This window comes from Pogona vitticeps, chromosome 6 (genome assembly GCF_051106095.1).
Source record: "Pogona vitticeps strain Pit_001003342236 chromosome 6, PviZW2.1, whole genome shotgun sequence".
Classification (NCBI taxonomy): Eukaryota; Metazoa; Chordata; class Lepidosauria; order Squamata; family Agamidae; genus Pogona; species Pogona vitticeps.
In genome coordinates this window covers 66581147-66599354 of record NC_135788.1, presented here as the reverse complement: position 1 = coordinate 66599354, position 18208 = coordinate 66581147, and the positions used below count along the sequence as shown (strand labels likewise).

General features: G+C 40.1%; 1 protein-coding gene across 3 annotated transcripts in view; it reads right to left on the bottom strand.

Moving 5' to 3' along the window:
- AOAH (acyloxyacyl hydrolase) overlaps positions 1–18208 on the bottom strand; it is a 196849-nt gene that overhangs the window by 67082 nt on the left and 111559 nt on the right. For all 3 annotated transcript variants that reach the window (XM_073003781.2, XM_020788153.3, XM_073003782.2), the window contains exons 8-12: positions 13070–13130; positions 12530–12600; positions 10144–10192; positions 1794–1842; positions 98–192 (exon numbers count right to left, since the gene is read on the bottom strand). In XM_073003781.2, the coding sequence (XP_072859882.2) occupies positions 98–192; positions 1794–1842; positions 10144–10192; positions 12530–12600; positions 13070–13130 (325 nt within the window). The remainder of the gene's footprint in view (positions 1–97; positions 193–1793; positions 1843–10143; positions 10193–12529; positions 12601–13069; positions 13131–18208) is intronic.

Here is an 18208-nt window from a genome sequence, read left to right as displayed (position 1 = left end):
TGGATTTTTTTCAAGAGAAAGTGGCACGTTTTGTAACAGAAAAAAAGGTAAAATCTCAAACAGCCGATTTGTATGATGAGAAAAGGAAATGGCATACCTTTGACATTTTGGACGCTGTTATCCATTCAGGAGGGATGTGAAAGTGAGCTGCAGCTGAATCTCCCAGAATGATTATCCCCTTGGAATCTGTGCCTGAAGAAGGTATTTTATTAATAACTGCAAAGCCCCCATTAACGTTTCCCACAGTGGCAAGTTGCATCAGGCACAATTGTTTTAAGAAAATCCATGCAAATAGCTCAGTGCACAAAGAGCAATGAAAACAATGAGTTGTCCATTTGTGCTAATTTCCAAACATGATATAAGATTTTTTTGCAGTATAAAATAATCTAGAAAAAGCAGATACAGGGACCAGTTTTTTTTTTTAAGTGCATGCTAAATTAGACACATTTCTATTAGGCCTCTTTGGAGGTTTGAATTTGTACTTGAATATCAGCTCTGCTGTAAGCAACATAAATTTTTAGTATCTACTATATATCCAACAACTTTAAATCATTCAGTGAAGACAGAGTATTGAGAACATTGCTCAAAAGGAGGTCTATTAGAGGAAAATTACAAGCTGTACTTAAACATGTGTCGAGTCTGTTTGAAATATCCATGGCCTGACACAGTAATTTGTACCCAGAAATGACAAACTGCAGCACAGAGAGGCTTTGACTTACTACGTACTAATGGCTTTATAATGCCACAAAGCCATACTGAACCGAAGGCAAGATCAGTAGAGGAGCTGTGGTACAAACCAGATCTGGGGTAAATTCCAGGGTAGTTTAATCCATAGCTGATTTGACACATATGCAACATTTGAATCAGTCTGTGTTTGCTCCACAGTTTTGCCTTCTGCCTTTGCTCCTCTACACCTAGAAAGGTTCTCACAGTGGATACAAACTTTTGGAGCACAGATTGTAAATGATCTTGCATTGGGTGGCAAGATATTCTGGTTCACTGCTATAGCACATACTCTTGGCATTTAGAAGGCCCCAGGTTCAGTCTCCAGCATCTCCCAGCAAGGCTAGGAAAGAATGCTGCCTGAAATACCAGAAACTGGCTATCAATCAGAGTTGACAATATCAACTAGATGGACTGATGGACCATCTTGGCATAAGGTAACTTCCTATCTTCCTAAAAAGACTAAGAGGCTGGCTACATGAGCATTTAGTTTGCTATTTGATCCACTGCAGGGGCAAGCTGATTTGCTCCTAAAAGCAAAAAAGCAAAGTGTGCTGCTTATATACTGCCCCATAGTGCTTAAAGCACTCTCTGGTTGGTTTGCAATGCAATTATGCAGTCTACACATTGACCCCCACCCCCTGAAAGCTGGGTACTCAATTTACCAGCCTTGCAAGGCTGGAAGGTTGAGTTAACCTTCCTGGAATTGAACCCGCGTTATTTTACAGAGTCTTGGCTGCAGTACTGCAGTTTAACCACTTTACCACGATGCTCTAAAGACAGTGATATGATGAGGTCTTTGCTGGAGTGATCCAGTCCACCCCCATGGAGAGAACAAGTACTCCTGTAAAATCAGGGTATCCAATGATTGCACTACCAGTTCAAGTTTATGCTTCTTATGTACAGTAGTTATGCACGCACATGTGTGCATGCGTGTGCACACACATACATACTTAGAGAGAAAGAGAGGACAGAGAATTATATATTTTAACAAATCTGGACAATTGTAGCAAAAGGTTTGTAGAAAATGACTATGACTATCCTCACAAATTAAAAATTAAACAAATTACCATTACAGAATTTCTGCTCATAGGGGATACCATCTTTGGGATCAACACCCTGAAAGAGAAGAAGAAAGCGTGAGTTTGCAGCTCTCCACCCATATACAACCCCATCTTCAATGAAGAGATATTAATTAATTAATTCCTGCACTCATACATTTTCTTTTAAAAGTTGCTGCACCAGCAACAGAAACATCATGAACAAAATACAGGCAGTCCATTCTTCCAATCAGAGGTGGGCATGACTGAAGGCAGACTGGGGTGGTGAAATTCACTGAGGTGGCACCACAAGTGCCACGTGTTCCCTTTCCCCACTCCCTGGCCAGCTGCCCCACTCACAGGCCTCCACAATGCCATCCAGGATGTCCTCCATCTCTGGCTGCCCAGTTCAGGAGGGAGCTCAGGCTTCCCTTTTGTGTCTCCTCCATCAGCCAACCACTCAGCTGCCACACAAGGAGGATCCCTGTCCTGTCTCTTCATCTGAGTGGTTGGCTGCCGGAGCAGGTGGGGAAGGGAAGCTATTGCTGGAGGAGTTTGGGCTAGAGCATTCCCCAACAGACGGAAGTGTCACTTTAAGGGAGATTGCTCCGAGCAAAGCAATTGTTTTCCATGTGATCAAACGTGCACCTTTCTTACTGTCTGATTGCACCTTCGGTTTCCCAAACAGTACTTTTTAAACTATTAGGATTGTGTGTGTGTGATTATGGACAGATGTTTGTTGTATAGACTTTGAGAGGGTGGGCCACGACAATAAGGCATTAGGATCTGTTCCCCCTCCCCCCCAGCCATTGCTTTACTTTGCCTTGAGATTTGCATATTCTAAGTCAGCGAACTGCTGCAACCTGTTCAGTCTACCTGTGTGTCCCACAAGACAGGTTCAATTTTCAATGTACTGTGGAGTTCCTTTTTTCAATGTCTTACCTTTCAGCCTTAAAGTTTTTCCAGGGCAAAATAGTGGCCCAACTTATGAATGGCTCTCAGCTAGGACACAGAAAGATTTTCACCTCTAGAGGCTGTACAATCAAATTTCATGTTGTTTTCCCAACACCCTATATAGGAGAGAAACTGGGATCATCCCTCTTGAGGCATGTGCATTGCAGTAGCTGATCAGCACATGGCTCAGGCTCAATCTCTATCTGCTTAGTTTAGCTCTCTTGATCCTAACTGGCACTTATGCCTCAGACTGAGCAAGAATCATTAAGAGGAAATTACAGCCCTTCAGATTATCACTCCTAGTCCTTTTGCACCTGGGTTTAATAAAAGCTAAGGAAATAATCAGACAATTAATCTGAGATGGTCAGAGACTGTGTTTCATGCTGTTTGACAACCAGTAAGCTCAGTAAAATCTTCAATCCAACAGACTATCTTCACCATCTAGAAATCACTAAATATCACAAAGCTTTCACCTTGGCTGTTGTAATGTACTTCCTTCAGCATGCTTTGAAAGGAGGCACTTCCATGTCTCCTACAAGTAATGTCTCTGCCCCACCAATCTGGCATGATGGAAACTGTTGATCACGTTCTTCTATACTGCTCATATTAGAAAGAAAGTCATTATTATATTACACCAGTTTTTAAAAACTGTCTAGGGAGATCTGACAAATATTGTATATTTTTGCTCCTTTCTGATTCCTCCAGCAGAACTACAATCAAAATGGCAAAATTTTATCCAGTTCTCCAGTGATGTCATTCTGGTCTAGTGCCTCTGGTTGGAGGAAGATTTTCTGTGTACACATCCCTTCATCCTTTGCCAGGAAAGCTGCGGAGACACCTGTGTGAGTCAGCCTTTCTCAAGGAAAAGGAAGTTCTTATGGAGATGCAGTCTTGAGCTCTTGTTTGTTATCTGACATAGGCTTGGTCTACCATCCTCTTCTTCCTTTGCACCAAGGAGAACATACCTTTATACATTATGTTTCTCTTAGAAAGCTATTATCCATCCATTAACCCACTGGGTTAGGTCCCCTAGGATCTGCACCTCCCCTTAAACATTTTCTGAGGTCATGGCCTGGCTGAGTGGGTGCTACTGCACATCTCTATATAGTTCTTAATTGGTAGGCACACTGGCCAAGAGCCTCCAGTTCGGGGTGATGGTCTGCAGACATCCATCTATCCTCTGCAAGGAAAGCTGCTGAGAGGCCTGTGTGGGCCTAGGCTGAGGGCAGATAGTCAACATTTCCCAAGGCAAATGAGATTAGACCAGGGGGTGTCATAATTCTCTCACCTGGGCATGAAAGTCCCTTGACTCCAGCCTATTACTGACAGGTAAATGAAGCTTGCATCTCCTACAGTACTCTGCCAAATCCCAGTGGTGCCCATGGGGAAGGTTAATTTATTCATTTGTGTGTGTGTGTGCATGTGCAAGCACATGAGTGTCTGGGCCTGTAAGCAGCCCCAAGAAGGCCCGTCCAGTTGATTTTCTCAAAGGAGCATGTGGGATTTATCTGCAAACATTTTGCCATTCTTTCTAAACAAAGCTGCTGAAGGTGTATATGATTGTTCATGGCTGGACAGACCCATGTGAACCAGCTCTTTGGTTTGTTCTCTTCCGTCCTGAGCCATAAGCATCCTTTTTCCAGGTAAAGTAGGCTTAGCATGTAGCAAAAGAAAAGCCCAGTTCTATGCATTCAAGCCAATCAGCCCCGCTCCCATCTGCCTTTCCTCATCAAGACAGGCAGATGTCTTCAATCCCTTCCAAATATTGCTCTTTTTCTGAACATTATTATTTATATGAGTATGGCTTCTTGTACCTCCTGAAAGAGACTAAGCTAAGCCCTTTTAGATATACAAATAAAAAGCTTAACCTTCAATGCTCTGTGCTGTATCTGCCCATGGAGGCGAGCTGGCAGTGACCAGGTCCCTGGCAATCTATGCCCGTGTCTTGATTTCAGTCACCCTACCCCTTAAGACAACTTTCATTTCAAAGGTCCACTGTTCCTGATCTGTTAAGAACAAGCAGCACCTATGTTTCCAGATGCCTTTGCAGGCACTCACATCACACAAAGGCATAACATCTTTGCTATAGAAGGGGCAAGGGTTTTGGCAGCAGCTTTCCTTGCGGATGCCTCAGGGAGGAGTGCTAGCTGGGCAATAAGAAAGGGGGAACTAGGAAATCTCACAAGGTGAGAAGGGAACAACAATACCAGAACCCTAAGGTGGCACCTAGGTGAGGAATCCCCAGTAAGAGCATGCAGCTCCATTGCCCCCAAGATTCATGAATGGTGAGAACTGGGTGATGTAGAATTGCCTTGGCAGTAGCTTTCCTTACAGAGGATGCAGTGATGAATGCCAGTTGGACATAGAGTACACGGGCGGGGGGGGGGGAAGAGATCAATAACTAAGTCCACTCTGCTATGACTCTCCCCATATTGATCTATGTTGGTATATTGTCAAGAGAGCAAGTGTCCAGCTCTCTGACCTTTTTACTAGGGAATTGTGCCTACACATAATCCAGGGGCTGGTGAAAATGGGCCAACAATGCCCAGCTCCCAGCAAGGGGAAAGAAACTGGTGTGTCAACAAGCTTCTTTGCCAACAATCTGGTGATGAGTGGCAGTAGGGAACTCTTAAGATAGAAGGAGAGGATCCATGGAAGGAGGAGGATAGGAAACAGTGTGATGAGCAGGAAATGGTAGGAAATGGCTTTGGCAGCAGCTTTCCTTGAAGATGATCCTGTGATTTGTGGGCATGGAATCCATGACAGGGTGGGAGTCAGGCAAGAAAGATTGTTCTCTTCCTGAGGGAGGGGGAGGAAATTGTGGTCTTGGTGGCAGCAGACTTCCTGGCAGAGAATTTGGGGAAGGGTGGGTCCCAGGGAAGAAATGCCTGGGATAAAAGGAGAGGAATAACCTTAGAGGCTAGAGGCAGGATTCAGGAGGGTGTTGTGCACTAAAACCATGTGTTCCAGTTTGAGTGTAAATGCAAAGGTGACCTTGGGGGCAACTGAAAACCTCTCCCAGAAAGTACATGTCCCAATGTGACACAATATACTCAGTATTTAATCTTTATGTACCTTAGGCAGGAGCATTCCTATGTCTATCCCTTTCCAAGGAGCCTTATCTGCTATCTGGAGTATTTCCTCCTTAGCTGTCTCTGATGGACCAGTTTTGCAAATAGTGTGTCTTGTTATGGAATTGTTTACAGACTTCTGGGAGGTATTCATTTTTATTCCAGACAACCACAGTGCCTAACCCATATCCTTATGTTCATTACAGCAGCAATTTATTGCTTATTCAAATGTTACCAGATTTGCTGATTAGTATTCTGAAGCTTTTTGAGTTCTTTAAGAACTACATCTTCAAAAAAAGATACTCTTTGGCTCCTCAAGACAAGACTGAAGGTGGATCTGGAGCTAAATAATAATTAGTAATTAATCCATGTTTTTCTTCTGTTCCACAGATTCCATCTAGAATTGAGCCCCATCTCTCTCTTTTTTGTTATTATTTCCTTAAGCTCCTTTAGCATAATTAAAGAACCTTCACTGCTCTTAAACCTGGAAAAATCTTCTGATTTTTGCAATAATCCCCAAGATTCCTACATGACAATTAAGTTTCACATATTTTCTGCTCAGACACATACTAGTCTTTCCCCATATTTATGCACATATTTCGTATCAGTGAAAAATGAGGAAGTATTCAACTAATAGGCTACATGCCCGTTTGCGTACCTTTGGGAAAGCCAACCACAAGCAAAAATCAAACACCAACTGCTATAATCTCCATTTCCAAGTATGATGGGATCTGTCATTCAACACTTCTGGAAGGTCTCTAGTAGGGAATGTCTAATATAAGGCATTTCTTCTGCTAACTATATAGATCCACAGAAGTGGCAGACAAATGTATATGACCCTTCGCCCTCATTTAAAAGCATAACATTTTTTCTGACCAAAAAAAGCGGAATTCACATGCCTTAGCTATAGAAATACAGAATCTAAGCATCCAAACCAAATTCTGAAGAATATAATGGCATCTATTTCATACTAAGGACCATTTTCAGGAGTTCAAGGGTTAACTTAGAATGTCATCCCCATCCCAGCAACCCTGAGTCCAAGACTGCTGGGGGAGGACAGCTTCCAGGTAATGAGTGAACTTCTCTTCCTCCAGGAAGGGATTGGAAGGCTAAAATATATTTCATCTACTAACCCTGATAGGGAATGCTTTTTTCAGTTCATTGATAGCACAGCAGGTAAGCAGCAGTCTCAGTCCTCTGGCTGATGTGGTAGGAATTTGATAACTAGTAGGGGGAGAATCGAGGAAGCCATTCATCAGTCTTCAGAGGATTGCAGGTTGTGTTCTCCTGCGTAAGACGCACTCAAGAATTTCAGAATGCCTGGTTACAACTCTGATTTTTTTTGAAAGCAGACCTCCATGCTATATTACAAAGACTTTTGAAATTCCCCTCTTTTTTCCAAATGGTCTACAATGGGCCATGAGAAGAAACAGAAATTAAACCTCCCTTCAAAAAAAAAAAAAAAAAAAAAAAAAAAAAAAAAAAAAAGGAATCTATGATTATAGGGGCTGGGAATCTGTGATTCCCAGCCCCTATAATTAAAAATAAATAAATCAAGCATGTATTAGCAGTCAGTTGCTGCTTGCTTTATAAAAGCTATTGTTGTCTACTCAATACACTGTAAAATTGAGATTATTCAAAGCTTGGAATGTTAGGCTTAAAAATTAATTCAGTAGTGTCAAACATGAGAAATTGGAATTTTAATTCAGTAGAGTTCATCGCTATTAATTTTAAAAAATGAAAAACATTTTATTTCTGAAATAAATGGTGGGATTTACAGGGTTTCTTCATGGTTGGCTACTATTGGCACATTTAGTATTTGGCCTTTTAAAAGTGCTGTCATTGTTTCAAAATTTCCCTTCCTTCTAGATTTTGTTTTTAAGTAGGCCACAGTGTTAGCCAAGGATAGTATGACCTGAATCTTCTACAAACAATGAAGTTGGAGAAGACTATTTGTCCCAGAGTATAGAAATTCACCTACTCACACCTACAAAATGAAACACCCACACACTTTTTTCTATCTGCAGAAAAAAAGAGTCAAAAATTCCATAACCATTTTCACTTAGACCTTTATATTACCATGCAAGCCATTTTGGAGAGTAGAATGAGTGGACATTGACAGAAATCTCGGCTCCCTGTTCTGCACAGCTATTTTGACCAGAACAATTAATTTGTCAAAATACAGTATGCACCACCTCCATGCAAATGTCACACAAAAGAAATTTACTAGCTGCTACTCTCCCATGGATGATATACAAAGATCTAGCCACGCTAGTCCATTTCAGCCTCTTGGCAAAAGGAAAAGGAAGGGAAATATGGGAAAAAAAGGGGGGCATAATGCTATAACATTTTAAAGATTAATAGACACCCTGTTTTCCCTGAAAATAAGACCTAACCTGAAAATAAGCCCTAGTAGGATTTTTCAGGGTGCTTGTAATATAAGCCCTACCCCCAAAATAAGCCCCAGTTAAGTGAAACCCCGCCTTCCACCTCTGTGCAGCAACCAGAAGAAGATGACATGACTGTATTTGAATAAATGTAGATTGTTGTACATGGGGAAAAAATAAAACACCCCCTGAAAATAAGCCCTAATGCCTTTTTTGGAGCAAAAATTAATATAAGACCCTGTCTTATTTTCAGGGAAACATGGTATATATCAGTGTGAATGTTTATGGATCAAAATCCACTTTTGTGCAAATATATGTCCCCTATATATGTTCTCACCTGGAAATGAATCTCATGAAAATGCAGTATTTTTCATTTTTAAGATTTTCTTTTTCCCTTTTACTTTTGTCAACACTGACATATAGATTCAGCAATGCTGTTAGAAGCTTGAAAAATGTTTTTAGCATATGAAGCCCTTTGAGGCAAAAGCAGTCATTGGCTCTAAGTGCAAAAAAATAAAAATTAATAAAAGCTGGGATTATTTGTCATGTAACTAATTTCAGCTTCATCTTTCACAGAGGTTAGTGGTTTTTGCTCCAAATGCAAAAGAGAATTTTATCAAAAATTCTTCACAGGAGACTGTCAGTCAAAACTTTATGGTGATAGGACTTTACAATATGCAATGTATGATATAAAAAGAAAATCCAGGTTTTAAAAACATACATTTTAGAACTAAATGTTTTAAAATGTATCCTTCTTTGAGCATATCCAACTATACTATGGACCATTAAATTAAACGGCATTATGGTCCTTGAGAAAACCAGACCTCAGCTTCTTGGCTGCCAATGCAAATAGTGCTACAGCATATGTAACGGAAGCAATCTTAATACTAATTCCATGCTATGCAATTAAGGAATGACTGGATAATAAGTAACAAAAATCTTTCTCTGGGGTCCTTATAGAGGTGGCAGAACAATAAATAGTGAATTATGTCTTCTATCTGGTTGCAGCCGAATACACATTTGTGTTCCGTAACTGGAATTCTTTTGTATCTCCCTTCGAGATATGCAGAGGGGCATCTGCTGAAATCTAAGTTCAGTGAAGGCTCTGCGAAGCGGTGGGAGAGACAGTGCCTCAAAATAATGTAGCCGCTTGTAATTGATCTGAAGTTGGAGATACCAACTAGAAAACCAGGACACAAAATTATGGCTCTGTCTTGAGAAGCATCAAAATCAAAGATCGAGCTCCTCAACATGTGAACACTGAGGCAGAGAAGCATATCCATAGTAAAACAATCGACCTTTAGCTTGTCATGGCCCTGCTTTGCTTGAAGCCAGCCCTTTAAAAAAATGGAGACTGTCCTATAGACATGGAGGTGGGTGCAGTAGGAATAGGTCGCTTGGACCTCTACAACCATACAGAAGAGGAGGAAGGGGGGGGGATGACTCTACACCTTCTGTTAAAGCTTCTTACACTTTTATGGCAAAGAAGTGTAATTGGAATTGGTCAAAGAGTTATTGGTAAGCTTAGAGCTCTTGATGGTATTGGGTTAAAATGCCCAGCAGCCCTAAGAAATATCATACACTGTTGGCTCTGCTAACTCAACCTACTATAGGGGCAAGATTGGGCCCAAATGATTTAGAGAATCTTCAAAATGAGGTATAGCTGCCTTCTACTTTGCGGATGGGGAATGTCCACAGATGTTTATTGTCTGCAAAGGACACATGATAATAAATCTAACATATTTCCATGTTCTGGGATGACTTTCCAACTGTTTCATTATCTGCAAGCGTCAGATGTGATAGAACTGATGGTGTTATGTTTGTTGAGGCACTAATGGTTTTGTCATCTGGGACCTGGGAAAGCCTACTCTTTCAAGAGTCCATACAGTAAAAACTGCTAGATTCATTTCAAAGTAGGGAGATAAGATAATGGAACAAAATGTTAAAGTATAACCTTGAACAACTCACCCATATACCATTACAGTTGGAATCCTTCTTGGCATCCCAGTTATCAGGGCTAAAAACAGAAAGAAATTAAGAATAGTTCACAGATATTGACTAAGCAGGCAGTAGGCAGTTTGTTTTAAATCAGCAAGGCAAATAGTAATGTAAAATATTTTGTTCCAAATCTTTGTAAACATAAACAGAGATGAAGTGGTCTCGCAATGCCAGGGAGAAGAGAACAAAAGTACTCCTTTCCCAGACTGCAGAGAGCCAAAGGTTTTCTGTCAGTGTGGTCAGCATAGCAGTGCGTCCTGTTTTCTTTCCAGGGAGGATATAGAGGTGGTATTGAAGAAACCACAACCTGCTACACCAGTCCATACTGTGTATGCATTAGTCCTTCACCATCCAGGTTTCTTCAAATTTCCAAGTCATTGTAAAATATATAGCTTACATATTTACTAAACATTTACATTCCCTGGGACTGTTTACTCTCTTATAGATCAAAGAAAATCAGTTTGATCCCACTGACAGAAGATGCCTGTATTCTAGCTCATTTTGCAAAAAATGACAGGGAAATAAAACTATATGGTGGCCCTATACTGATAATCTCTGGGCAATGGCAAAAAATTGTGAAAGAGAAGCATAAGGTGTAAAAGCAATAGAGTATCTATGGTGAACAGCTGTTCTTCTAGATTGCTGCCAAATCCCCTAATCAAATGATTCGCAAAGTGGGGGTCCTCAGATGTTTTTGGACTGCAACATCTAGAAATCCTGGCCAGCACAGCAAGTAGTGAAGGCTTCTGGGAATTGCAGTCCAAGAACATCTGGAGACCTCAGTTTGAGAACTACTGCCCTAATCTAGCCTTGCTCTGTCAAGAGTTACACAGTTACAAGAATGTGGTGGAAGGCCATGTCAATTTGGTCTGGAAGATAAAGCACCATAACCAAATTAAAGAATCTAAGAACAAGTAAAAACTTGAGAAGTTTATAGTCCTGTACATCAGACTTGGTAAACATACTTTCAAAATGCATCTAGCTAGGACCAAGAAGGTGGATTTTTCAATAGCTGTTCTCAGACTTTGAAACTGCTACCAAAATAAGATCACTCCAAGAATGTCTAATGGTTACAAAAGGGTAATGGTCTTCCTTTTAAGGCAAGCTATTGACTAAATGCTTTAATTCTTTTATTTTAAAATTTTTTATAAAATACAAGATACAAACTAAAATAATCGTGCTCCCCACCAACATTGGGACCTTCTGGAGAACTCTTCTTCTCATTGTCCGCCTTTCCAGAACTGCATTGATCCTTGTATTGGGATTTTGCCTCTTCCTCTTATTAACAGAAATTCAATAAATCTACCTCATATATCATAAAAATATCTTTAAATGCTTTAATTCTATTCAATGTTCTTCCCAATGTTTTATTCGGTGTCTTTTGCTACCCCTTTAACTTCTATTGTTACTAAGTCTTTTTAAGAAACGTTTTAACTGTATTTTTATTCTAGTTTTAGGTAAAAGGTAAAGGTTCCCCTTGACAATTTTTGTCCAGTCGTGTTTGACTCTAGGGGGCGATGCTCATCCCCGTTTCCAAGCCATAGAGCCAGCATTTTTGTCCGAAAACAATCTTCCATGGTCACTTAGACATGGAATGCTGTTACCTTCCCACCGAGGTGGTCTCTATTTATCTACTTGCATTTGCATGCTTTCGAACTGGTTGGAGGGAGCTGGGACAAGCGACGGGTGCTCACTCTTTTGAGTGGATTCGATCTTACGACTGCTTGGTCTTCTGACCATGCAGCACAGGCTTCTCTAGTTTTACTCTTGGCTAAATTAACCTCTTTTTGAGTAAAAAGTAGTATTAAAATAGGCAAGCATTTTAAGAAAAAATTTAGGAGCAACTGTTTGTGGAAGAGAAAGTGAGAAACTGTATTACTAGATGTTTCTCTGTAATGCAGAAGAACAATGTGAAAGAGAAACTGAGAAACGTTAATGTACCAGACAGTATATTTATGATTTGAATTTCAGCTGTGCAAACCTCCTCACTGTACAAAGCCTCATGGAAAATTCATACATGAGCTCCTGCCACAAAGTTTGCTCTAATATATGCGTCTGCAAGTGCAGTGTTCTTCCTCCTCCATGCACCCTCAGTGATCGTTTTCAGCCCCTTTGGTTCCAGTCACAACAGAACCCCACATGGGGGGGCTGAGTCATACGCACAGGGGAGTGGGGCCCCACCCGGCGGGGCTGAGAATTAGATGGAACAAAAATTCCTCTCCCACCCCATATATATCAAGGTAATTTGAATTGTATTGTAATATTAAAGGCTTTCAAGGTTTAATTATTTCACAATATGACATGATTTATTTTAAAAGGAGTGGTCATTATAATAAAAGAAACAGAACACTCTCACCGCCTGCCGGGATGTACAGAGGACTCTGTATCATCACAGTCTCTGCCTCTCCAGTAATATCCTCTTAAGTTCTAAGCAGTAAAAAAAAGTACAGATAGAATGTTGCATAGTTATTTCCCCTTTTCGAGGTAGTAAACATCTAAAATAAAAATCTAACTAAAAGAAATTGAGAAAAGAGACTGCCATCTCCCTCACAACTATCTTTAGAAAAAAATGACACATTGCTCATTTTAATGCAGAAATAAGACACCCCAGAAATTTTATTATTCTTTCAGATATCTTTGCTTCACCTTTTATTAATAATTCAATGAACACAACACTCTCTGAGAGAGCAATTTGTTTCTCAGGGTGAAGAAATGTCATGACCAAATCTCCAGAAAGACTATAAAAGAATATATTTTTTCTTTGCCATAAAGCAAACACTATTTCAGGACCATAAAGAACAAGCTTTTCTATATTAGTTTGGTTTTTAAAAGAAGAAGGGGCCTTATAGATGCTAGAAGGGACTCTGGTATGTTGCTATCATATGACTTTACTTACCGGGGAAGTACTGAATTTATCTCCATCAAAGTCTTTATAAGGTAACTTAGACTTGATAACTCTGGGAAGGACAAGAACAAACACAGTACACAAGTTATTTTTGTTGAAAGTTCTATGAAGAGTTAAGTTCAATTTATCATTCTACTGCAGACCTGAACAAAGTGTGGCCCGGTGGCCACATATGGCCCGAGAGCTGCTCCAGTCTGGCCCGCCCGTCGCTGCTGAGTGAGCTGGAGCTCTGGCTCTGGTCACCCAGCATGGTAGTAAGCAAAACTTGTGAGAAGCAAAACCCTAGGATCTCGCAAGTTTTGACTGTTACACTTGAGCTGCAGGCTATGGAGCCTGCGGCTGAAGAGGCCGGAAGTGATCCTTGTGCAGGCGATGTGGTGACGCATCACATCGCCTGCACGGGATAGAAGACAGTCGGCGAGGAAGGCTGCGGGGGAACGGAGGACAGGTGAGTTAGTTCAGTATCAGGTTTTTTTCCTCCCGTCGCCCACGGTGAACGAATTACAACACTCACATAGTTAACTCCCTAAAAAGTTTAGGGAGTTAACTATGTCAGCCTTGTAGTTCATTCACCATAGGGCCTCACCCAGTGGGGGCCTATTACTATCCACAAATTGGGGGCCTATTAATACCCACCCCCGAACACAGTTCAGATTTTTCATGTGGCCCCCTATAGAAATTAATTGCCCACCCCTGTTCTTCTGTATGCTTTATTGTTTCAAATTCTATGCTTATGTTCTGGCTGTAATAGCAGTTTGTATTAAAATAAAAAGATCTTTGGTCCAGGAGTTTAAAAAATTCTTTATTGGTCATTGTAAGGAATTGAAACTCCAGCTCCCAGAATCCACCAGCCAGCATGGTCAATGTCAAGAAAGGAACATTTCAAACTTCATTTACACATATCTGAAATGAATTAATTGGTCAAGGATCTTTACACATGCCAACCTTTCCTAATTCATATTTACATGTACTCATTCCAGGGTCAAACAAGACATTACTTTTTTTTTTAAAGGAAGGAAGGAAGGAAGGAAGGAAGGAAGGAAGGAAGGAAGGAAGGAAGGAAGGAAGGAAGGAAGGAAGGAAGGAAGGTATAGAACAAAAAAATCCTGACATTCTCTCATACATGAAAGTTGGTGCTTGAAATAATTTTAAAATACCTTTTTTTTAAAAGGAAAGAGATGGTATATTGAAGGAAACTAGATATTTGGGCAAAAGAAGAGAGTTTCTGTTACTTCCTGTTGCAGAGCTGAATAAGCTGAACAAGACACTCAGCTCATGTTCAGAAGTTTATAACCTGTTTTCCCCCCAACAACATAACTTCCTCAGATACAAGCTTGAGCAAATGGACTTGCAAAATCTCCCAACCTGTGTTTACCTTTCAATGACCAATCACAAAAGACATCTTGATAGAATGCAAAATTTGGAGCTGATTGAAACCATTCATTATGATAAACAGCTATATTTCAGCACTCAAAGAAGCACTGTTTCTAACCATGTGGTAATTGTATTTGACCTTGGAAAAGAGGAAGATGAATGTGAGAGGAGCTATAAGTTAAAGACACTGTACAGCAGAAAGGAGAAAGAAAGCACACAATAGGAACTCAAACTTCTTGTCTCTGTCTATATTGCCACTTGTGACATATTGTATACGCACTCGTGTAAACATAATTGCACCATTTTCTATGTCCCAAAATAACTGAAAATAATTACCCACCCATTCCCATAAGTAAAATGACTCCCCGCCCCCAGGACATATCCTTGCCTTCTACTACAGCTTTAGAACCAGTGGGATAAATGCAGTTAGTAGGAAAAGAGAAAGATCTAATACAAGATAGCCTGACTTAATAAAGAAAGCCATTGCCTTTAATTTGCTTATAATAAGGCTTTTTTAGGGAGGTCATTAATTCATAGGATCACCATGGGATGATACTCAAAAGGGTCATTGTGAAAAGCCATGTATCCTACTTTGAGCTCCCTGGAGGAATAGTGTAATGAAAGGATGACAAATAAATGCTATTCTATTTACACATCAGTCTAAGCTCATGAGCAAATGAGCTAATGGGCTAGGAAAACATTATTTGCAAAAGATGTGAAATTCATATCTATGCTTCAATGGTCTTAATTAAAAGCTCATACTATTTTCACACCTCAGGAAAAATGGTGGGAAACAGCCATCCACTTTTAATGAAGTCTAGTTAACCTTACTGAAGTTACTGGATTTCTGAATAAACACGTATTAGATGGCTCTGCATGGTCTGTGGGCCTCAGTCACATTTTAGCCTACATGAGATTGTCACAATTCTCTGTATTTTGCATTCCTGAAAGATTGGAGTGCAAAATACATGAAAGAAAAGAAACATGACTTTTATAAAGGCATTCGAACTTTGACTTTTAAGAAGAGAGAAATTGATTAACCATTTTAACGACTGACACATGACTTCATTTCCCAAGAATCCTGCTTCATCCCTTAGTTTACACAAACACAAAAATTTCACACACTTTTTCTTGGTTGCTTTTTACTAGCAAGCTCTAAAATTTAGCATCACGAATGGTATTATGCAAATCTCTGACTGACACAGTATCATTCATCTGAAATGGGATTTCATTTTGAGGGGGGTTTTTTTTGGTCATTTGGTTTTCCTCTGCTGGTTTCAACAGCAAGAGTCATAAATGGTTTAGTGTGAGTTAGAAGAGTTGTAAAAGTCTATGTTTGCATGTTCAGAGATATTATAATCAATATTTTTATCAGTTTTTCATCTCTTGTTCTTTTTATAACATATCCATTATTTTTCTTTATCTTTTATGATCATCATTACAAACACCTTAAATTAGTACATAGATCTAAATCATTCTGTCAGTTGTAGGCATTGGCATCTTGGATATACTTGGAGATAGCAAAACATGGCATTATACAAATCTTGCAGTGACATTTCCACAATACATCCACACATGCTGTATATTTATAACCTGAATGTAAGGAATATCAAAGCATTTCCAGCTTCTAATAGAAGACAGGATCTGGGTCACAAAGTGAACACTAGCTATGTGATTTAAAAGCTTATTAATGTCAGCATGGTGGGAACAAATGGCAGTACATTTATGCTGCATTTACATTTGTATTTATTCTAAAGGCAGATGAGTGGGATATTCCTGTGCCTCTAATGTAGCTGACTAGATGGTCACCCTGTTCCAAATAAAGAAAACAAGACAGGACTGCACTATTGCAGGCATAAAGTTATACTATTGAAGAGGAACCAGTGGATGTATGCTGGAATGGTGGTACATGGAGCACCAAGAAAATTAAGAAGAAAACAAGCAAAGGAGCTCCCGGCATATACAAAATTATAGATGCAGATGGATGGGATATAAACATATGCTAGATTTTTGTCGTAATAGACCAGTAATCTTCTTGCAACCCTATTTTCACAGCAAAACATAGGGACTACTGACATATCAAGTCATATTTAGATCAATAGAATCGTAAGCAACCATAAGCTTGTTGGGTAAGGCTAATGGCTCTGGGGATTGGGGTGCACACACAAGCACGCGCACACACACAGAACCATCTTTTGGCATAAACTTACCACAACTTTATTGGTTAGAGCTGCAAATGAACCTTAACTCTAACGTGGAAGATGGACCCTGCACCAGCTGACTTGACTGCCAAGTGATGGTAAGCAAGGTAACAGGTCTGGAATGGCCTCATCTATCATCAGCGGATGGGAGTGTGTAATAACCCCCAAGCTGGGTGTGTGCATGGCCTCTCTGTCCCACCCCCTTGAAGGGAAACCACCTTGAGAGAATGCCACCTTTGTGGGGTTCCTCTTCTACACCTAGATCCATCCTCATGCTCCAAAAAACACTCTCAACAAAGCTGTGACAAAAGGCAGATTGACCGATAACCATTTTACTGAACACAGAAGAAGTGGTGGGTGGGGAAAAGCTCTGGGCAGAAAGGCCAGTAGCAGAGATTGCACCTCAATTTATACCTGACAGACAGACTGAATTGAAAATCCTACCTCTCCGGTTCACCTCTCACCACCTCTGATTGGCTAAACATGCCTGCATGACCTCAGGGGAGGCTGGGAAGACAACCATCAGGCCAAGAGGGTAGCTGCCATGCTGCCTAGCCTCATGGAGTCACCAGACAAAAAAAGCCACCTCCAGGAAAGCCTGGATCATGGCTTCTAAATAGTCATGGCTAGTGTCAAGAAATTTATTCTGTTAATTTCAAAAGGTACTGCTTAATTTTTTTGCAAAGGAGTCAATAGACTTCAAACATCATGTATTGTTTTTGGATTCTATCTGCACACCCAAGAAGTGGCTAACTGTAAAATTCTGTATATGTTTATCTGAGCAATTCCAAGTGAATGGATATTGAAATTATTTAAACTACTGAAATTTGTACAGGAGGAAGGAAAAGCATGCCGTTCCTGTTTTTCTTTTTAAAGTAATGAATTTTACAAAGTTGCTGAACAACTTTCAATGAAGTCCATTTAATAATACAGTAGGATTAATGACATTTTAATAGCTAGTTTATGCATATATATGCAGATCCTGGAAAGGTATCTGAACAAAATCATTTACATGATTTCTTTTAATTTTACTGCATTTTCTTAAAAAGTGACTCCATTATCACTTATGGAAGGCAAGTGTCCATGCTTCTCTTTCCTCACTAGTTTACCATTACCATCACCTGCCACCTGAACTGTGGATGGCTTGGTAGCAATAACTGCCCAGCCATGACTTCATTGTAAATATGGTGCAACACAGCTTTCAAAAAGTTACCATTTGGAGCCAAACATCCCATAGTCCACCAGCCAGGATGGCCACAATGACTGCGGGTGGCCCAAGACATATTTTCCCTAGAGTCATACCAAAAAATAGCACCATCCTATAAAATTAACACAATAGCCAAGGCTATTACAGTTAGTGTAGGTCCTGAGGCAGGAAACTCATAATACACCTCTCCTGGCAGCACAAACTAAATAAATTAAATAAGTATCCATTTGCTGCCTGATTATGGGGGACATGAAAAAGCAATAAATGGTTAGTCTTGCACCTTTGTGAAGGTAAGCCCAGTCATGTAAAGGAAAAAAAAAAGCAAAGTGTGCTGCTTATATACTGCCT